We start from the raw sequence: 23,462 nt of genomic DNA, 5'->3' as shown, positions 1-23,462 counted from the left end.
GGAAGGGAAAAGGAGAAAGCCTAGCACACACACTTTCTCTGCTTCCCGGCTTCATGATACAAGCTATTCTCTGAATTTAACCGGCCTTGCAATTCCATGCTGTCTGTCTTACTCTTCGATACATTGAAAGGGGTTTTTCTTTGCCCTCTTGGTCTACTTAACACCTTCTCAATGACATATCTTATTCTTGGTTTAACATCTTTTCAAATGTTTCCTGGATATTCTCATTTCTCGTTCTGAGAAATCTACATTAATATCTTTAAGATAGCATTCATCTTTCATCTCTTCCGATCTCCATCATTCCCTTTATTAAACAGTGATTCTAATGTCAACCTTCCCTCACTTCTTTCAGTAGAGTTAGGAGCAAGGTAAAATAGGGAGTCAAGAGGGAATGAGTATTCACGAAGTGGTTACTGTGAGTCATTCTTTATGGATTGATATATTTATCAAAAAGTTCTTTATTGCACTCTCTGTGCTGGGAACCAGGCCATGTTCTGAAGATAAAATAGGTAACTAGAGCCAATCTGCTTGCCGCCTTCAGTAGAACCTAAATTTAGTCAGTGTGATAACCACTCTCATGTGTAGTAGTATCAACAGCAGCATTTCATGGTATCAATGCTGACATTACTGCCACCATGTAATAAGCACCTCACAGAAAACCTAGTACTTTTTATAAGTCTACTGATAAAGTCTAGGTGCTAGCACATCTGATTTTCAGATGAAGAATTATTTGGAGGCTTAGAGAGATAGCCTTTAATTCAAGTTTCTAGAATTAATAGAGTTCTAACTGCAGTGTCTATCTATTTGTCTGGCTCTGACTCCCAAGAGCTGTACCTGGCAAAACCACAGACTGTAAGCGTTGCTGTGATGGCTGATAAAGTACAAAACAGTATCTTGATGAATGGAGAAACTGGATAAAAATAGGTAGTCTTGATTCCAAAAGCAACAGAATAAGAAAAAAACTGAGTGAGGATAAACATGCTTTCAACATTTAAGTAAATGAAGAGGAGGAGGATAAAGGAAGCACCGAAAATGTGAGAACAACAAGGTTTCCAGTAACCCACTGCTGACATGCAGGATTTGGTCTAGCACTCTCCCACATTTACCAAGCAGGATTTTACCAGTGCTCAGAGGTGTTGCCCAGCAAGGTCCCTATGATGAGTAAGAGCTCTTTCTCTAATTCTAGAATAAGTACCATTATTCTTAGGTATTCTAATCCAACTCTGTAAGAATAAATAAAGCAATGGACCTCAAATCTGGATTCTAGATTAGGTGTAAATCAGATCCGAGTGCCAACACTTCTTTCAATGCTTTAAATGCTATCTCAGACAACAGTAGTGTACTGTAGATATATGTTTCATCAGTGGTATGGGGTAGGTAGTATTTACTCCTTTTCCTCTGTCCTGAACGTACAAGGCCAGATATTAAAAAAAAAAAAAAAGATAAGTAAATGAGAATCTATCTTCTGTGGCACACCAAAAAGAGATCCAAGATCCATAAGTAAGGTTGTCTTTAGTATATCACATTGCATTAAATGAAATTCATAGAATGAAGAGGACACTAAAGATCAAAAGACTTCCCAGAACCTCAGTTTTCATTTTCCTAAAGTGAGTCAATTGGGTCACTTGTGTAAATCAATCTTTTATTAATTCAACAGTTGCTTAATTACCACTGTCTATCATGCTCTCTGAAAACTAGCCTTCTGGTAGCTTAGTGTCATTAATGTGAAAACTGGACCGATAAACAAAGGATTATACAACAGAGGGAATGCTCTGTTAAGGGAATCCCACTGACTAAGATTTGTTCACTTGGCTCTAAGAGTCAGTGAGAAGCCCCTGTGATGGACTGCATTGTCAGCAAAGGTCCATATGGTTTACCCAGAGAATAGAGGGGAGATTGCCTCCTTATGATGATCAAGGGTGAAACTGAGAAAGGATAGTTGAGCAGAAATACCAAAGAATTTGAAAGTGAGCAGATCATCTGGCCCCAGAATACTTTGCTGAAGGTTCTAAACTTTATCCAGAAAAGTAGGAGCTATTGGGAATGGGACTTGGAGAACTGTAAAGTACTGATTACATGTGGTCCTACAACATCTCATCATATTTGCACAGTTGGTAGAAACAGGATCAGAAGCAAGTACAAATAGTACTAAAGGAAATAATAACCTACGGACAAACTAACAGACGGTGGCTTTGTTCTACTGAGCTGAGGTAGAAAAGAGTGAGGTAGCTGGGGTTGAGGAAATAGAACTTCATAACCATTCAGAAGGAAGAACCTGAAGTATGGGTTTGGAAATATGCCCATGCTACTGACACCATTGAGTAAGAATAAGTGTAGCTTTAAAGACATACTTAGGTTGAGATTAGAAGAAGTGTTCAAACATGACTTCCAGCTGCTGATCCATGGATCAGAAGCAAGCACCAGCTTCAGATCACGTTGGCCTATTACAATTCTCTCCTGTAGAAAATGAAATGAAATGAAGGCACATATATGATGTACACATGTATTCTCTCCTCTCTCTCTCTCTCTCTCTCTCTCTCTCTCTCTCTCTCTCTCTCTCTCTCTCTCTCTCTGCATGTGTGTGTGTTGCCTCTATCTCTGCCTGTCTCTTTGTCTCTCTCTCCTCTTTCTCCATCTCTCTGTGTCTCTCTGTTAGCATGTTTGTACACATGCATGTATGTGTGTTGCTATTAAACAAACTGGACCTGTGAGACCACCAGTTTTCATCACCCACTGATTCCCAAAGTGTAGTCCAATATTCTGAAAGGGTCCCCTGGGGGGCAGTAGGGTTAATCTTCCATAGCACTAATGCCTCTAATGTTACAGGGCTCTGGCTTTGTTTGCTACCCAGGATTAATCATTCACTCATGGGCTCTAATACAAGCCAGACACTACCTCCCCAGGCCTCATGCAAAGCAGTGCCATTCCATTTCCATCCTGATGTCTGCTTTTGCATTCCGGCTGTCAGACTGGGAGACAGGTTTTTGTATTTTTTTTTCTTTTGCCCCAAGAAAAAAGTTGGTAACTTATGTAGAAACTTGTTTATCAAAAATGCCATGGAACCCAGGGGAAAAAATGCCAGGGAATTAATGTATAGAAAAGCTACTTTTTTTTCTAGTTTTTGACTTTGTTTTCTGCTACACTGGACTCTGCCATCAACTAGCTGTGTGACTTGCAATGACTTTTCTAGGCTTGGTTCCCATCCATAGGCTTGGGACCCATCTACAGTGGGACACTTTGAAAGGTTAGGGTCCTTTTACACTGATCTCCAGAGTTTTGTGTAATTTGCCTGAGCTAAGTTCTAGATACACACTCAGCCATCAAAACTTAGAAAACAAATTTGTCTGAGATACTCGAATCTGTTATCTAGAAATTAGAACCCCAAACTCTCAGACTTAGAAGGAACAGTGAATATCATCTAATCCAAATTGACCTTCACAAAAGAAATAATTGAGCCAAGAAAAACAAGATAACTCTTTTAGTCATTTGGTGGCAGAATGGAGAGCACTCAGGGCTCCATCCTGTAAGCTATTTGTTCGTAGCAAGAATACTAGAGTCTGGCCACACCTTGGGATTCCAATAGGAACTCAGCCCTTCCTGATCATGGATCTTCTGTACTTGCTCCGTCTGAAAATGTAGAAAGTTGATGTAGTAACCTCATGGCAGCTGGGGCAGGTAAAGAGCTGCATAGGAAATAAATAAACACATCTGGTCAAGTTCAAGGTCTATGCAACTATCCAGGAGTTCTCATTTCAAAACAAACTCAACCTTGTAGGTTCAGGCTCTCCCCACCCCAACAGAAATGTAACTTCCTGCTTCTAAGAAGCAAGACTTATAAAGTGGCTCAGAAGAGTCTGCAGACATCAAATAGTTCTTACAAAATAGCGTTTTGATGAGTTAAGTGTAAATGAATCAGAAACATAAGGATTACATTTCCCCCAAGCACACATGGGTTTCAAAATTGAGGGGAAATGTAGCCTGCTAACAGCACGCGGGCTTTCACCAAACCCAAAGCGTCCGTGGGGATAGTGGGGGCAGAGAAGAAAGGGAAGCCCAGCCCCCAAATAGTTTTAGATCTGGTGCCAAATTCAAAAATGCTGTTGGGCTTGCCCTCTGCCAGTAATAAAACTGCTGGCCACCCAGAAAGGCTATGGGGAGGAGAAAGGAGATTGCTTTTCCCACTGGCCCCTAGTCCTCAGTAACTCCTCAGAGCTGCTCAATCACCAGCTGTCACTGGGTCCCTGTGCTGGACTGGCTGGCCCCAACTTGGCCTCGATTTTCACACTATACTGCATGCCTTGTTTACATCCAACTGTATCTGGTGTTTTGGCTTCCAGAGCCCTTGGCGATCAAGCAGCTTGTCAAGAGCCTCTGTTCTATAATCAAGTGACCTGTCTATCACCAGCAAAGTGTTTGGGGAAATTGTCACATACCTCTTTCAGTTGCCTTCAGAAAAAAAAAAAAAAGAGTGTCCCTTGGGAATGCTTTCCTCTCTTTTACTTTAATGCTATCCAGGTGTGGACTTTCCCCCAAAATGGTACATATACTCCATTCAGATCTCAGCATGACACAAATAACCAATAAAATCACAAGATGCCTGTTATGCCAGGATCTTAAGCTCAGAATCTTTTATAATTTCCACATTGTCTCTCCATTCTTCCCCTTATGTTTTATTTCACTGCACCAAGAAAGTTCATTTCAATTGGTGGTAAAAGATAATTAAAACAAAATAACAAAGGCCTTGGCTGCAAACTGTTAGTTTTATTAAATTTGCTACTGGGCTTTAAATTGGTAGCAGGGCAAAGCTTTGGACAATTGTATCAAAGGCTGCTGGAATTAAGCAGTTGTGTGTATATATATTTGCTCTTTTCTGGGTCTTCCATGGAGTTAAAAGCAGCTTTGTCAATATGAAAAGAATGAGTTTTGCATTACCTGTGTCAGAGAGTCTATCTTAGTCCCATTGGGAAGGAATCCAAATCCTCAGTATGGTCTCAGATCTTGACATCGCTTGTTGAACTCAGATCATGCAATGGAGGCCACAGTGGTTATTGCAAGGAATAAGATGATACCTATTGAAAAACAAAACTATGAATCTTTCTTAGCAATAGGACCTCAGTCACTTGTATAGAAAGAATGATGTCTTCCAAGTGCCTGGACTGGAGAGAGGAAGAAGGATGGATGGAGAGGGATTCTTGATCTATGCAAAGGATGGATTTTGACTCAATACCCCAATTACCATTAGCACACCTAAATTTTGAGTTTGACAGGTGCAGGTAAGGAAGAATTTCAGGCAGTCACTGCATCAATTCTGCTCTTATTTCAATGGATTTCCTACTATGACTGGAGGTCCCCCTTTTGATTCTATAATCTGGCTTGACCATTGTAGTAAAAGCTTCCTTGTCTTGTGGCTAACTTGAAGGTTCAGTCTAAATAAACTGTCCTTTATCTTAAAAGATTTACCTATGCCTTGTTCTATATCATTCTTACTGCTTAAAACACCACAGTCAATATTTATATCTTCTGATATTCTCCCTCTATGTACTATTTCAAACTATTAATTTACTTAGTAGATACTTCTGGAAAACTGTTATGGCCCAGACACTGTGCTGGAAACTGAGATATAACTATGTTAATGTGACCTGTGTCTTCAGCAAGTAAATAGATATCCAATATGATGGATAGAAAGTGGTTGGTTTTATTAAATAAAGTATAAGGAACTAAGGATTTATACCAAGAAACCAACTCAGTGTAGATGCCAAGAGGAATTCTATACAGTCCTCTCACTCTTTGAAGTCAATGACAGTATCTTCATTTTGTGTAATTTGTCCTCCCTAGACTGCATGTTTTCTAGTTCAGTGAGGACAAACTAAACAGACAGAACTGAATTGTCCAAAATCACAGCAAAGTTAATGAAAGAATCATGGCCACTCTTCGTGACAGTTGATCCAGGACCAATTGCTTGGCCTGCTTTTTATGATACTCCTTCCAAAGAGAGTACTTTGTACCAAATGTTTAACAACTATCCTACCACCAAAGTCACTAATAAAAAAGTAGAACAAAACATCTCCCAACCTAAAATAGAAATAGAACTTTCCTTTAATTCTTCATAGTGTTAAACATTGGAATTAAAAACTTTATGGCAATTATCTATGAAAATCTTGAGTGTATGTAATTTTACTGAGTGTCAAGAAAGACATTCTTTTGGTAGACTACTCAGAGCTTAACCATCACTCCATGACGTATGGCATGCTATTGGAGGCTTTACCTCTCTTTAAATAAAGCAGGGTATGAAAATAATGTCAAACTTACATCCTCTATTCAATCGACAACATTGCTTCTCTCCACAAGCCAGCTGTCTGAATTCACACCAAAGAAAACCATTGTCAACTCATTGCCAGGAAAACCAAGTCTCTTGTTCTTTTGACTTAACTTCTGACCTTTCTGCAGTCACTTGAGCACAGAACACTTCTTTGTAAGAGCTCATCTAGGATGCTCTCCTCCTCAGCTCAGACAATAGTCTCCTCCTTCAGTAAACTCTGAACTTATTATAGAAGGCTAAATGTGTCCATTTTAATATTTTCCTTCTAAGGAACACCTTAAAGATAGCACCACTTTTGTTTGTTTGTTTGGTTGGTTTGGTTTGATTACTTATTTATTTATTTATGTAGAGACAGATGTTCACTGTATAGCCCTTGCCCCAACTCCATAATCTAGACTGGCATACTTACTTCTGCCTCCCAAGGCATGGTGTTAAAAGGATGTTTTACTACCTCCCACCACATTTAATTCACTTTGTATCCCAGGAATGAAAGATATCCTAGGATGACTAAAGGAATGGCATGTGGATAGATGAGTAGATAAACTAATGAAATGGTACCTATATATTTGTTCAGGATGTGAAAAAAGAAAGTAGCTAGCTAGATTGACCTCTGTGTACTGATGATCCTTACAGATTAAATTGTGTTATAAATTAATGATCTTATAGTAAATTCTACATTTCTATGCATTAAAAGATAGATATAAAGGTGTTTACAGGGTTATGATCAGATATTTTATTTTTAAAGTAAATAATTTTCCATAACACTTTAATTTATATTAAATAGTAGGTAATATAATATGGATCAATAGTCAACCAAAATATGTCCCAGAAAATGTCAGCCCTCACTCTAAAGGATGAGATCAGGCTTCATGGTAGAATAGATGTCTAATAAGGAAAAAAACCCTATGTTCAAGTATCAATAACATAAAAAAAATCACTCTACCAAACCCCAAAACATTAGGGTTAAATTTACTTTCTTATACATATCTACATAAAATATAAAATAGATGTCATTCTGTATAGCAGATCTCTAAAGCATTTAGAGCCATAAAGGGGAACATGGACTCTCTTTGAATGTTATCTCCTGAGCTGTATTGTCCTTCAATCTATAGCTCACTATTGTATGTTTATCTAAGAAGTCAGCTAGAATATATGACCAAGTTAGTGGTCCTAGAATCCAACTGTTTGGCTCATATCTTACCTTTAAATTATTATCTCTTTATTTCAGAGAGATTATTGAAATATCCTTAACCTCAACTTAAAAATACAAAGCACATGAAGATTTGGTGGTAACCTAGAAGGTTATTAACTACAAAAAGATATTTATTCTTTCAAATATAACCGTTTGGTAAATCGTTATTTTTTATTTTACAAATAAAATATATTTTACAAATATAGATATTTAGAATTTACTCTATGCATGAGACAAATAAAAGTCAACAAATATTAAGGAATTACCACTTTATAGAAGACGATTTTTATGTTTATTTTTACTATATGATTCCTGTTAGGATACAAATAAAGAACTAAGTAAATAAAGACTATAAAACTTTCAATTGAAATTTATGACTAATGATCAATAATTTTATGTAAGATATTATGAAAGAGAATTCAATAATGTATTCACATCCACAAACTCATAGAAACACACATACTGAGTCAAAGCTGAATTATTCTAGCATGACAGATTACTTTAATATTAGATCATCTGCTATTATAATCCAAATTACTAAATTAACATATTGAAATATACATACATTAGATACATATATATGCAGAATAAGGATGCTTAATGGGGAAATGCTCTCTTACCATATGCTAGGCTAAGTCCAATCTTTAGTACATGAAAAAAAAAGTTTCAAAGGAGATAAGTAAAAAAAGCAATCTTTTGTCTTCTGGTAAGACTACAATGACAACATATTATTGGAATTAATGAAATAGTCTATGATTACTTCTAAACATGTTTTAATTATATCTTAATATTTTATCATCTCTAGAGAATTGGAATACATATATGTGTGTGGATAGAGTACAATTAATTATAGCATTGATATATAAAATATCTGTTAGGAATGTATTCCTATAAACAAAGTCAACATGATTTTTGTCAAAAGAGTTTTACTCTGTTACATGAAAGAATACTCAAATATATGAAATGATAAGTTATGTGGCTTAAGGGGATGATTTAAATCAGAAACATGCTCTTTCCCCCCCAAATACAGCTATATATTCAATGAAATTGTGATAAAACTCCCACTAGACATTGAAAACAGAGAATCTTATAATTCAATAAAAGGACAAACAGATTCATAACATAAATCAAGATTTTTATGTAGCCACATAAACTAAGATAAATTTCTTCTGACAGTATGACAGAAAACTTAGATTTCAGTGCTGGGGAAATTGTTCAGTAGGTAATATGTTTTGTGTACAAATATGAAGACCTTGGTTCAAAACTCCTGAACTCATATATAAGCCGGCATGGCAGTATGCCCCTTTCAACCCAGAACTAAGGAGACAGAAGCAGGCAAATTGTAGCAGTTAGCTGAATAGTCATTCTGGATAAAACAGCCAGCTTCAAGTTCAATGATGATTTCTCTCTGAAAAACTAAGGAGGAGAAGCAATTGAGAAATATCATATGAGACTATGCTCTGTCCTCTACAGGCAAGCACATGCAGGAATGGTTATATTTACAGATGCACTCCCACAATATAAATAAATAAATAAATAAATAAATAAATAAATAAATAAATAAATAAATAAATAAATAAAGTCCAGTGCAATCATAAATACGTTTAAAAGGAAAACTATCTGATAATTAAAAGTAAGTAGAGAGCTAGGAGAGACAGTTCAGTGATTAAGGACAACTATTTGCAGAGGACCTGAATTCGAATTCAACTCACAGGATCTATGTTAAGCAGTTCACAACCACCAGTAACTCAAGCTCCAAGGATTCAATGTCTACATCTGGAGTCTGTGAGCACCTGCACTCGTGTGTGTGTGTGTGTGTGTGTGTGTGTGTGTGTGTGTGTGTGTGTGTGTGTATAGTTACCAACAAACACATAGACAGATAATGTAAAATAAAATAAATATTTTAAAATAATTAAAGAAGCTCTTTTATGATTATGGAACACAAATCATAAGAGAAATAAAACTTACTATTCAACAAAATAGCATAAACACAGTGCAACATAGGAGTAAGGTACCTAGAAATGGCATTTTCAATGTTGTAAGTGATAAATAATTCCTATGCAATACATACAAACACACTACACATTAATACTGAAAACAAGATTTTGAAAAGGCACTAAGATGAACAGACCATACATGGAGCTAGAAATGTATGAGGCCAACAATTATATAAAAAGATACTCAGACTTATTAGTAATGAAGCAACAACAAAATAATACAATAATTAAATATAATTTAATAACCGGTCGATTGGCAAAAAACTAAATGTTTGGCAGAATTGAGTTCTGGCAAAGACCGAGGCAATGGGAAGTCTGTTGGTAGGCTTGCTAATTGGTGCAACCATTTGGGAAAACAATTTGGCAACATGTAATAAGTTTGAAAACACAAGTACTCGCTGCCTAATAATGCTATTGTTTGGTGTATTTCTTTCAGAAAAGTCTTGTTCTGTGTCCACAGGAATGTGGACACAATTGTTTAAAGCAACATTTGTTGAAAATATCAAACAAAAATATTAAAGAATAATGATATTAAAAGAATAAACCTAGGTCCTCATTATATAGAGAGTGGCTAATGAAAGTGTGACTTGCTTGTTGACTAATACACTTATGGTGGCGAAAATAATGGACATAATCTCCTTGTACCAGTGAGGATATTCTCAATGCAATGCAGATGGAGAAAAAGCTACACAATGACAGAAATGGCATTAAAACCTCTGATACATAAACAAATACACATGTGCAAAAGTATAAAAATGATATAAAGCAAATGGATATAGAAATAAACTGGGGCTGGGGATTTAGCTCAGCAGTAGAGCGCTTACCTAGGAAGCGCAAGGCCCTGGGTTCGGTCCCCAGCTCCGAAAAAAAGAAAAAAAAAAAAAAAAAAAAGAAATAAACTATTGCCCAGTGTGACAATTTGATAAAAATGAAGAGAAAGTCTGTGTACCTTTGTCGCACACCTCACCCCAATTTCTGTATAATTGAAATATCTTCTAATTAAAAGAGCTGTAAGGGTTTCGATGAGGTCTCTGGCACTTCTTCTCGGGACTAAAAAGTGATTGTTTCCTTCCTTTCCTGTTCTTGGCTCCAAGCTGGTATCTGAAGTGCCCAGGCATTACCCTCTGATTCTTACCCCCAGGCTGGACCAGGATGTTTGGGATCTTCCTGAGCCAGAGGCAGCCTAGGTGGTCTCACCATCCTATCTTCCTGCTCAGACAGTCTGGGTGGTAGGTTTTGACCTACACCCATTCTTACTGCAGAGTTTTCACTGTAGTGGCAGATTCTAACCTGTGTAATAGTCCACGCCAGGAAGACAGAAGTACACATTCCTCATTAAGTTGGAACTATACATTGGAGACCTGAGCATCATATTTCTCCTAAATTCTCTTTCATAGATTTATAAAGGGAGGTTCAGAGAAGTATGGGCTTCTCACAGCACTGGGTCAGTAACAGTATTTAAAAAAGAAGTGTGTCTTTTGATTTCTAGATCTTTCCAACTGGACTTCATCTGTAATCTCTTTTAGCTTGCAAGTTCTGTCTTTTGATTTCCTGTCTGCTGTGTTTTCCACTATAGAGCAGCAGGAAGCTTCTGTGACTGAAATAAACACTGCCTTGGAATGTGGTTATACAGAACGGGTTCAAGTTTCTACCCATGGCAAAAATCTATAAGCAGGCAGCTTGTTCTCTCTTTACTGCGTTAGTCTCTTCACCTGAGAAGTGGGATGATGATGATGATGATGATGATGATGATGATGATGATGATGATGATGATGATAACAATTGCTCAAGGAATGTTTGTTTTAATTGAAACTGTGCCCACAAATTATAACATACTATATCTGGCAAGTAAAAAACAAATTGAAGCTATAGTTATGGTTGTTTTTCTAAAAGGAAGAGTTTTAAAGAAAATATATTCAGCTTGAAAATAGAGACTATCTTGAGACACTATTGAGACACGAATGCTATTATATGATAACAATTGGATATTGATGAAGAACGATCAAGGGCTTTGGAAGTTTCCTGAAAGAAACAAAGTAGGGTGTTATTATACAGTAAATTGGGTCTCCCTTTGATTCCTCCTCCAGTACTGACAGACCTGACACAAATGTCCTGCTTTTAGACCAGCTGAGGAGCGGATTCTAACTTCCACCAAACCAGCAAAGTTCTCAGCACTCATCAGTTTGCCTCAAAATAAAAACAATCTAAGTTTGTAAGAACAACCTTTGTTTGGCACTAATTTTGGCTACATTAAAGGGAAAAAATGTAGCTCTAACACGAGAGATTCATAATCGTTTTAGTAACAATTATAACTAGCAATTTTCAACTCCTTCACCTTTACATTGAAGGGATGATTAGAGTTTCTTGTGTTCCTGTTTAGGAACTTAGGATATTGGCCCCTGATTCTGAAAACTGTTATTAGGCTTCAACGGGTGATCCAGGAGCCACACACAGACAATTGAGAAAAGAGCTCTGGACTTCTCTTTCATAAGTACTATGCATGTTGATCCTAGGTGGGTCACTGGATAGATGTTATTAGAAGACAATTTTTACCTCAGGACAGAAGAACCTGATTTGTAAGATTCTCAGAAGCTGTGGTGAGTTGCCTTGAAATAAAGTGAGGTGCATGGCACTGAGATCTTTCCACTACCTAAATGATGCTGGCCAAGGAAGGCAGAATGTGTAAGGTGCTCCCATACCAAAGGTAGATGGAATATTTATAAATTCACCTCACCAGGGTTATATATATTATCTGACTCTTCATCTCCCCCATAAAAGAGTCTATAGCACAACTCCAGTGACCGAAACTGTTGCTAATTAACCATTGATTAATGAATAGCATTTTCTAGGTATTCGTTATGAGCTAAGGGTACTGTCTATGTTCTCCCATTTAAGCTGTAGGAAAATGCTGTCGGTATGGCTTTAGAGTTAATTTGAAATGGGCTCAGAGTGATCGTAAAGAATGCCATGTGGCTTTCTGGATAAAAGTGGTAAAGGCAGAACACAAAAACATGTTTACTTACCTGCTGGTTGGTGATTGCCAAGGCATAGGAGGAACATGGCAAATAGAAGCTATAAGTAAAGCCAAGGTAGCGCTTAGAAGGAAAACATCCACAAGAGATTAGCCCATCACATTAAATATTTCAGCTACAAATCATTTGTCATGTCACACCCAACAACTTGAGAAGCACTGTTCATTTTGGCAAGCCTTTTTACAGAAGAGCCCCATCTGTTCAGACAATGAATATAAGTCCTCTGGGGTCCACGATGTCACCTGAAGCAAATTTCTTATTTTATTCCAAAACATTGCCTTATTTGCAGTGTATATCCATAGCTTAGAAAGGATTGAAAGAGCTGAAGGGGCTGGCAACCTCATAAGAACAACAGGTACTCCCAGGGACTAAACCACTATCCAAAAACTATACATGGACTGACCCATGGCTCCAACTGCATATGTAGCAGAGGATGGCCTTGTTGGGTACCAATGGGAGGAGAAGTCCTTGGTCCTGCCAAGGTTGGACCCCCAGTGTAGGGGATTGTCGGGAAGATGGGGCAGGAAGGGGAGAGTAGATGGGGAGGGGAATACCCTTACAGAAGAAGTGGAGGGTGATGGGATAGGGGTCTTATGTCTGGGAAACCGAGAATGGAAATAACATTTGAAATATAAATTAAAAAATCCAAAGAAGAAAGGAAGGAAGGGAGAAAGAGAGAAAAAGAAAAAAGAAAGAAAGAAAGAAAGAAAGAAAGAAAGAAAGAAAGAAAAGAAAGGAAGGAAGGAGGAGGAAGGAAGGAAGGAAGGAAGGAAGGAAGGAAGAGAGAGGGGGAGGGAAGGAAGGAAGGAAGGAAGGAAGGAAGGAAGGAAGGAAGGAAGGAAGGAAGGAAGGAAGGAAGGACGAACTGAGTTTATAGTAGAACTCATGTATATTTGTGGACTTTCACTCACTGTCTCCCTTCTCTTCCTGTACTTCTGGGAGAGTCACTCATTAGTCAAGGCATAGATAAAGAGTCAACAAAATGAGTATTCTGATAATGTCATTCTGGAAGTTTTCAACACATCCATCATTTATCTATTCAATATCCCAAAATATCTTTGCATTATCTCCCAGGATGTGCATCACCAGATCTGCAAAAAAGTTTGGTTTGCCCTCAACATCAGTAACTGCTTCAGTGCTACTCAAACAAACTCCCTTTGGGGATGATGAGTCTACTATTTTCATCAAGGGATTTTTTTTCTTCATAAGAACGGTTCATTGCTCATAAAGTCTATCATTACATTGAGTGTCAGGAAATCTTCCCTGTTCATTGTTCATGCACCTGTTGTCTTATTGGCCTTGTCCAAACATCTCCTGCCTTTCATAGCAGCTGAAATAACAGATGGGCAAGAAATCTTGAAATTTCTTGACATCTTTTTCTGTTTATGAAACTTTCCTCCTTTCACCCTGGAATGTCCTCATTAACCTTTTGTGTCCCTACCCCCATGGTACAATTTTTTCATGGTAAAATAATTAACATATAAGTCAATGCATATGAAGACTCACGTGTTCTTTTTAAAACAGTCTATCATGAAATATGAGTGGAAATTTGGTCATGTAGAATTGACACAAACATGCTTTTGTATTAGAGGATAATTGGCAGTAGCCATGTTCCTAGGTGAGGAAGTCTGGACAGGCCCTGGAAGTCTTCAGCCAGAGTGCAGATGCAGTTTTGGCATGTTGCAAATCTGGCAGTTACCAGCCTCCAGAATTGTTATTCCAGAACAGGACCCCTCTCTCCAAGAGATGTGGTTATTGGGCAGGCCTATGGGGATAAAGGAAGAAGAATATAATGTACTACTTGATAACATACAATTGAAAACAATTGGCTTAACATCTCTATGTTTCAGATTCATCATCTATAAAAACAACATAAAAATATGAGTACCCATGTAAGGTTGTTTTGATTCTCAAATAAGAAAATTTATAGCAAGTGCATAGCCCAGGGCCAAGATTTAATTAATGAATGCTACTGTTATTTAAATAAAGAGTAATAGTCATAGGCAAGAATGAGTGGAGATTAGGAGAGTCTCAATAATGCAGTGTAAAGGAAAAGGCGTTCTCATGTGCAGTGGTGTTCCTGCACAGGTCTTTAATGTGAGGAAATGGTCAGATAATACCCAGAGGATCAGATAGGCTACTTCCACCTCCTTTTGCTTATCCAATCTTGTACCAGGATTTCTGCTTCCCATAAGCTCTCATTGTATAGATTCCATACTCTCTGGTATTCTTCCCTCCCAAACCACAATTCTGGATTCCTGTGAGGTTCAAAATCAAAAGCATTTAGTACTATGCACAGTTATACTTCTGGTAAAGGTTTTTTTATTTTTGTACATTATAATATAGTCCACTGTGCTTAGCAAAGTAGCTTAACCTACTGTATAATATAGATTGTCAGATAACCAAATGTACCAATGATTTAAAAAATAAAAATAAGCAAGGCTTAAAGAGCATACTCAAAGGAATCCGTACTCCATCTCTGCTGATCAGCCCCTAGCACTGTATTTGTTTTAACTAACAGATTTCTCTGCACTTTCCAGGGATCTGAAACTTGGCAATGTGTACCAGTACCGGATTATCACCATATCAGGAAACGAAGAGAGCGAGCCCTCACCTGCTGCCATATACACCCATGGAAGTGGGTACTGTGGTGATGGCATTATCCAAAAGTAAGTAGACCCATCTAACTTAAGAGGGAATGTTAATTAGGTCAAGATGCTTGTATAGGAGATCTTAGGAGATGTGCCACAATTCATAAGCCCCGAGGCACCAGTAATCGCTAATAACCCATCAGTTGGTCGGTACTCCATTTGCTGGCCTTGGAAGACAAACCAATAACTATGTTTTGGGGTCACACACATTTCTCAAGTATATATGATTTAACCAGAGGCACTATTATGCAATTGCTACCACCTACTCTCAATCTTGCTCATTCGCTTTGAGGCACTAGAGGATTACACTACTTTTTTCTGTGACTATTCAGTCAATCGGTTACCTGAACACAGTTCATCTAGGTTAAAACACTTTTCAGCGCACTGGTGAGCTGGTTTAGTGGTTAAGAATGTCTGCTTTGGAGCTGGAGAGATGGCTCAGCGGTTAAGAGCACTGACTGCTCTTCCTGAGGTCCTGAGTTCAACTCCAAGCAACCACATGGTGACCTACAACCATCTGTAATGAGATCTGACGCCCTTTTCTGGTGTGTCTGAAGATAGCTACAGTGTACTACTCATACACATAAAATAAATGATTCTTAAAAAATAATGTATGTGTGTTTTTCTTGTAGAGGACCAGAGTATCACAACTGTCTGTAGTTCCTGCTTCAGGGAACCAGACACCTCTGACTTCTGCAGGTACCTGCACTCATAGTTTCATATCCACACAGAGACACATATACACATAAATTTTAAAGTCTGAGGGCTAGAGAGCAGTGTCTCCAGAGTTAAGGGTCCTGCCTGCACTTGCAGAGAACCCAAGTTCAATTTCCAGCCCCTACATAGTGGTTCACGATCATCAATAACTCCAGTTCTAGGGGATCTGGCAACCACTTCTGAACTCTGTGAGCACTATGCATGCATATGGTGTATATCCATACATGCGGGCAAAACATGCATACATACAAATAAACAACTCTATAAACCATAAATCTTAAAAAATACTTCTTTAACCCAGGCATGGCGGCACATAACTTTAATCCCAGCCCTCGAGAGGCAGAGGCAGGTGAATCCGAGTCACCAATTCAGGATTGTCAATTCAGCAAACAGGCCAAAGGCTCACAAATATTATGAAGTATTGTAACATACAATATTGAAACTATCAGCACTAAACAGTATTCTAGAATGAGTAGTGTCTGAAGATGAATACACTGAAAATGAGTGAACCAAGACGTGTAAAGTTTTCAGCACAACTTAGATTTATGGTTGCAAAATATCAAGCTGTATGCAAAAAGGAAACAGATCTTATAGGATGTTCAGTCCATTCATTGCTGGTCCTTGAGGGCAGGATATACACATGTGAAAACAAGAGCAAGAAGTCATCAAGCTTCACCCTCAACTTCTGATTTGTTTTTCTTCTAAGATATGCACGAAACAATTAGATGCCGGCAGAAAAGTGTAGGTTTTCTTTTTCCTATAGAAATGAAGATCAGACTAATCATCGTTCCAAATTAAGTTTCTTATTGCTCCCATTGCCAGTGTGCTCGTTTGCAAGTGACACTATCACTAAGACCTCAACAATTGACAGGTTTAATCTCATGCCTTATGTGTATGATGGCAAAACACGCTATTGGCAAATTCCTTCATTAAATGGCACTGTTGGGTGTCATATAATATGTTTGCAACATGGGACTGCAATTGCAATTCCTGTTGGGGGATGGGTGGTGTGAAGACAGCATTTGCTTCAGGGCTGGAGGAAAGCACTGATGTGCAGCCTGTGAATTAGTGTGTGGCACATATACGAAAAAGAGGTGCTCGATGTCTATGCCTTGTGTTTGTCACTCACAATAATGCTCTAGGGAAGAGCAGTTCGATTTGTTACTGGTGATTGTGTGGGAGGTGATGGAAACCTCTGGATTTGAAAGAAAGGAGCATCTAGACTGCATTTATTTCTTTTATTTGCTAGGCTTGCAAGGTAAAAGCAGTTTATAGTCAAAAGTCCATTCACAAAGCCATAGGTATTTGGTGGCAATATGCTGTCCTTTGTAAGGTTTATTTCTGTTGTATGCATGTGTGTGTGTTCGTTCGTGTGTGTGTGTGTCTGTGTCTCTGTGTCTGTGTGTCTGTATGTCTGTGTATTTGTGTCTGTGTCTGTGTGTACCATATGCATGTGTGGTACCTGCAGAGAGTCTCTAATAAAGTGGCAGACAACTTAGAGCTAGAGACACTTGTAAGCTGCCTGATATGGATGCTGAGAAATGAACCTGAGTCCTGGGTCAGAGGAGCAAGTGCTGTTAGCCATTGAGCCATCCCTCCAGCTACAGCAGTATGCTTTCCAATTGTGATTAGCACTGAGAGAAATACATGTTGTAATATGATCAGATGAAACCCAGACAATTCTGTCTTTTCAGTTGACTGGGTAAAAGGATTGTAATATGCACAAGAGTCTCCTGCCCGACACTGAAGTATATCAGCAATTCACAGAAAGGTGATAATTCACAATTTCAAAATCAAAAGTAACGTATTTAGGACTGGCAGTCTGGCTCGGTTAGAATAGTTCTTACCTAGCATGCTTGAAGCCCTATGTTAGATACATACATCCAGCATGGTGGCACATAGCTGACCTGCCCTGGAGTGGTAGAAGAAGGAAGATCAGAAATTCAAATTCATCTTCAGATACATGGTCCCATATTATGCTCATTGGGCAAAATAGAGTTTTTACCATTTTTTTTACATTAGGAAGCAGTTTTGCTTCTGAATTAAAAGTTGAGCTAAGATTTGTGTCTTTAGGGTTAACAATGTGGCCCAGCAGATAAAGGTAATCACCAGATAAAACTAGTAACTTTGATCCTCAGAACCTACATAAAAAGAGGACAGAATCAACTCCAGTAAAACACATAAATAACAACAACAACAGTAACAAAAATTTCAGACCTGTGCTTTCTCCATGTTTTTATTATTAAAGCTAATTATTTGATAGAAAAGGATTTGCAATCAATTTATATTATTTCAGAGAGGAAGAGATATTTAAAATTTTCCTTAATATTCTTAAAGTATTATTCTTGCCATTTTAAAATAAAAATAAGTGATATTTACATAAAAACAGATTTAGGGCAATAATTGCTGGTATAATTTCCTCTTACTTACTGGAAACACACATATCAAGGATATATATTTGTGCCCTGAAACACCTGTACTGTGTGTCATTTCCAAATAGACTTATCAATACTAATATTAAAGATACAAGAATTTTTAAGTCTTGAATTGTGGTACAAATAAGCTGGTAAGTAAGATTTGAGATTGCTGAAAAATGAACCTGAGTCCTCTGTCAGAGTAGCAAGTGCATCAAGCCATCCCTCCACCAACAGCAGTACACTTTCTGATTGTGATTTAGCACTGAGAGACATATATGGACATGGGTTATAAAGGCCCATCCTCTGAAGGTGAAATCCATGATATATTGCGTGAATTAATATCAGTATTTTAAAAATCCAGTAACAGAACATGAAGACATTCCAAGTGCAACAAAGTAGAGAAAGAAAGGCCAGTCATGAGTCTCTCCTCCTCCAAGGCATTAGCTCCAAAGCTCTGAAAAGTCTATGTATGATGAAACGTTGGACTAAAGCTTAGGAAGTAAGTGTCCCATTGTTGACTAGTCTCAAGATTGTATAGTGTATCTAGGGTTCCCACAAAACACTGCAGTCATTCCTAAGAACCTATAATTGTAACTTTGAATTTTCTAATTTGTAACTGTTATAGTTAATGTTCGTATTATTATGAACAGCCACCATGACCTTGGCAACTGTTTTAAAGGAATACATTTCACTAGAGCTGGCTTATAATATGGAGATTTAGTTACTTGCCATGGCAGGAAACATGGTGGCCAGCAAATAGCCATGGGGCTAGAGAGGTAGCTGAGAATTCTACATCTGCATCAGCAGGCAGCAAGAAGAGAGACAATGAGTCTGACTTGAACAACTGAAACCCAAATCCTATCCCACAGTGACATACTTCCTTCAACATGGCCTAATCTCTCTCAGATATCACTATTTCCTAATGGCCACACGTTCAAATATGTTAGCTTAAGGGGGCCACTCATATTCGTACCACCACAATCACAAGGAGTTTATTCATATTTGGAACCTTAATTTATAGCTTGGTCTAACTGTCTTATAGTTATATACAGCTGCAAACAATGTAAGACGTTTTAGTGATCAAAAAGGAAGAGCAGCAGCAGCACTAACCTAATTGTATACACAATTTAATAGTTGTTTTTAAAATGTTTACTTAGAATCAAACCCTGCATAGATATTTGGCTTACCTTTTGTAAAATGGAGCAGCTACTCATACATGTTTTATTGAAAATTGAATCTACCTAACGAGTGTTCTAGCAAAAAAGGTGGAAGGAGAAAACACGTTTGCCCAAGTTGTTTTCTGATCCCCACAACAGCACCTCAGTACATATGCACTCACACACTAAATAAATGAATGAGTTCTTTTAAGACAGAATAGATAGAGCACTCACAGAAACCCTTAATGGGTCAGCACTCTGGTGTGAATGGTCAATAGTAATAGATAGTTTCTTCCCATTTTTTACACTGTTGGGATAGAAAGACTGGTTAGATATGATAGTAACACTGTATGTGAACATTTACCAAGCTTCTAACACACATGAGACCCTACAATATATTATGATATCCTTGTGTCCTCTCCACAATATTCTGTGATTGGGCCTATTATGATAATTTATAGTAAAATAATTTGCAAAAAAAAATCTAAAATTCTTTTCTTAAGCATTCACACCTATTAATAATTAGAACCAATATTTATACTAAGGACTTGATTCTCATCTGGATTCGTCTCTTCATTTTAGTATGAGAAGAGAAGGCTACAAAATTAGTCAGTAGAGAGGTGGCTACATGCCATGTCCCTCATCCCAGGAACTGGACACTGGGCTGCTAAGATAATGGAGACTCTATCTCCTCCTTTGGTATCTCACAGCCTGCTTGCTACAAGCACTCCAGTATTAGGGGAAAGCAGTCAGTTTGACAAGTTCTGTGATAGATGAAGCAAGATGTCTGCAAACGCAGAGAAGGACGCCTACATACTTCAGTCTGAAAGGTCAAAGGAGGTTTCTCAGATCCCAGAACCACTCTATCTAATGATAGCCCCACCATGACTCAAGATATTTGTGGTGACCCTAACATTTTGCTTAAACCAATACGATGCACTGTTTGGGTGGTGATGGAAGGTAATTGGAAATACTCTTCATGGCTTAGGGAACCAGTCCAGTCTGGGGGTGGAGTGCGGCAGGGGAGGGGATGTCTCTGGGGGTTCGGGGGATGTCTCCCTACACAACTCATGGAAAATCTAAGAAGCTGAAGGTCATTGTTGATTTCAAGCCTGTGCGATTCTCTGGCAGAGAATGCTGAGGACAGCTAAGAGTACAAACCTCTTAGCTCATGGTTGTGCTGACAGGAGGGAACTTGGGTGGCTCCTTGGAGGTTGATGCAAATGCCTAGGTCATCTGAAGAATTGATTGCTGGGCCCTATCCTGCTATTCTGACACCTCCTAAAGACAACAAACATTACCTGGTGTTAATTGCCCCTGGTAAAAGGAAAAGTCTGAGACCTGTTCCATGCTGTGACAGTTCCCAGCTGGTCTCTTAAGAGGGAGGGACAGCTGCCACACACTCTACAGAGACCCCCTAGGGCAAAGAAGGAATGGGAACTGACTCCTTTAGCATCTGGTAGGTGAAACCCATCATAGCAGATACAAACATACAAATCATGCTGCAACTCCAAGGAGAAGGCTTAATTATCTCCATTGTTAACACGTAGAAAAGTGAGGCACCATACAATAAATATATCTAGGACAGTGGACTTTGTTCTGGGCTGTCGGACATAGTGGACACTGGCCACGTGCTGCTCCCTAGTGCTTGACATGTTACTACTGTGATTGAGGAATGACATTCCATAGATTTAAACTTATTAAAAGATCAGCTAGACCAGCCAAGGGACTTACACAGATCATTCAGTTAGTTTTGGAACATTTGGTTCTAAACTGACATTTTCAGTTTCTAAGAGGATGGGAACTTTTCAGAAAGCAACAGTCTATCTAGTTTCCCACTTTCTGCTCTTCTTTCTACTTGCCAAAGCCAGCTTTGAGGGAAGAAGAAGGAAAAAAGCAATGTTCAATTTCTGGTCCTTTCAACCTCTGCAAAATCATTAGGCGTTGGAGAGAATTGCAAGGATGGACCTCAGAGCTTTCAGTGGAGGGAGTAGAGCTTTCTAGTGAAAGTCGACTAAGCCTGGGAATGTGAGTGGAAGAAAACAAGTCTTTTGGTGTCTTGAGGGAGCCAGGAGAGCGTGAGCACAGGAAAAGGTGAAGAAGGTTGGAGGGCCTCGAACATTTCTGCCATTTCCAATTAAAACAAATGCCTTTATAGACAATGATGAGCTTCTTTAAGACCTGTCAGGAGAAAGCTGGCCATTCATTTGTTAATTTATACCTCCATTTCTTACTATTCCTTGTCTTGTCAGTCTATTTGACTTGAGTTTCAAGAGATGAGGGCAGGAGAGATGCCTCAAATGGTAAAATGCTTGCCTTGGACTTGTAAAATATACTGTAAGGCTGGGAGAGGTTTGGATGTCCAGAGCCACAAAAACATAGAAGAAAAAAGAAGTAAGATCTTAAAATTCTAAAGTGCTCGCCTTGCTTGCACAGGGACCTAAGTTTGATCCCCTCCCCGGAAACCACTGTAAAGACAAGCATAAAGCTGCTTGCTTGCCTGTAATCTCAGCAGAGCAGAGGTGGAAACAGTGGAATCCCTGCTTTCCAGCCAGTAATGCTAGCTTTATCAATGAGCTCTAGGCCAATCAGAGAATGTACATCAGAAAGTAAACTGGACAGAATTCCTAACAGTAATAACACACCTAAAGTTGTCATCCTGCCTCAACAGACATGTACAGCCATATATATATATATATATATAGAGAGAGAGAGAGAGAGAGAGAGAGACCTGCACACATGTATGCATACACAGATACTCATATGATTGTGTGTACACAAGCACATACACACACAAGCATACACATGCATACATGCAAAAAAAAAAAAAGAAAAGAAAAGAAATGTCAACACGATGGCCAGTTTTGAAAGAGAACTGTCCTTTTCTCATGAAAATACCACAAAGGCTACTGCAATCTGATTTCATAAATCTATACCTTTTGCTCGTTTCATTTTGCTGAGACACTAGACTGAAGTCAGGGAAACTGGAACAAGATCTCACAAAGCTCCATGATCCCTGTGAGTGTCTTCACTTGTCTAGCCTCTGTTCTGAAACTGACCTGGGCTTTCCCCCTGTTGTATCTGTTGTGCAGAGACCAAGGAGAAGAATGTGATGACATGAATAAGGTCAATGGGGATGGTTGCTCCCTTTTCTGCAAGCAAGAAGTTTCCTTCAACTGCATTGGTGAGTCTTTGCCATGTCTTTGACTGATTGGCCAATTATAATAATAACAAGTATGACCAAATGAAATTCACTCATGTTGATTGCACATCTATTAAGCATCTCCTATGGGCCACACACTGTCATAAGCATTAAGAAATACAGAAGGGAAAAACAAAGTAAGTCAAAGGCAAACATTACTGTCCTCAAAAACTCATGCCCTCATTGATGATGGCAGTGACAGGTGACATGTTTTTATCATTCTTTACCTTACATTCATTATTGGTTTTTTTCACACCGACTGCCCAGAATGGCTAGTGCCATGGTAGTTCATGTTTAAGCCTTTTCTTCTTTAGAGGAGAGAAATATCAAGAGTTGAGGCAATTACAAAGTATTTCCAGAGTCATACCGATCAGAAGAGGCTCATTCTTAAAGAATGACTTAACCTTGATTTTGTGTGATTCTCAAGTCGATGCTCATCATCCTATACTACACAAACAAGCTCTGGCTGGGGGTCTACCTGCTGCGTTGGTCCTTGCTTCAGACCCAAACTGCACAGTCTCTGGGATTTACAACACAGGACAAATAACAGGCCAGTCCGTGCTTAGAAAGCAAACCTCCTTTTCCCACCTTTACCAAATCCTGTGGGAAATGTGTTTTTCTCTGCCTTCTCAAGGAGTCTGGCCTATCTTGTTGTTTCAGCCCCACTTGGGAGGCCCTGTCCAGCCTCAGGGCTGGTAAACAGACAGGGTGTGGGGGCAGGGATGGAATTTTGAGCTGGCCCAGATGAGATCATGCTTCCTTTAAGATGCAAATCGAT

The 23,462-nt window shown here is 38.6% G+C and overlaps 1 protein-coding gene across 1 annotated transcript in view; it reads left to right on the top strand.

Moving 5' to 3' along the window:
• Pappa (pappalysin 1) overlaps positions 1-23,462 on the top strand; it is a 188,462-nt gene that overhangs the window by 55,053 nt on the left and 109,947 nt on the right. The window contains 2 exon segments of the mRNA XM_032902919.1: positions 15,081-15,209; positions 22,575-22,666. Coding sequence (XP_032758810.1) covers positions 15,081-15,209; positions 22,575-22,666 — 221 coding nt within the window.

The sequence above is a fragment of the Rattus rattus genome, chromosome 1 (assembly GCF_011064425.1).
Source record: "Rattus rattus isolate New Zealand chromosome 1, Rrattus_CSIRO_v1, whole genome shotgun sequence".
Classification (NCBI taxonomy): Eukaryota; Metazoa; Chordata; class Mammalia; order Rodentia; family Muridae; genus Rattus; species Rattus rattus.
This window is presented reverse-complemented; position numbering and strand designations above follow the sequence as displayed.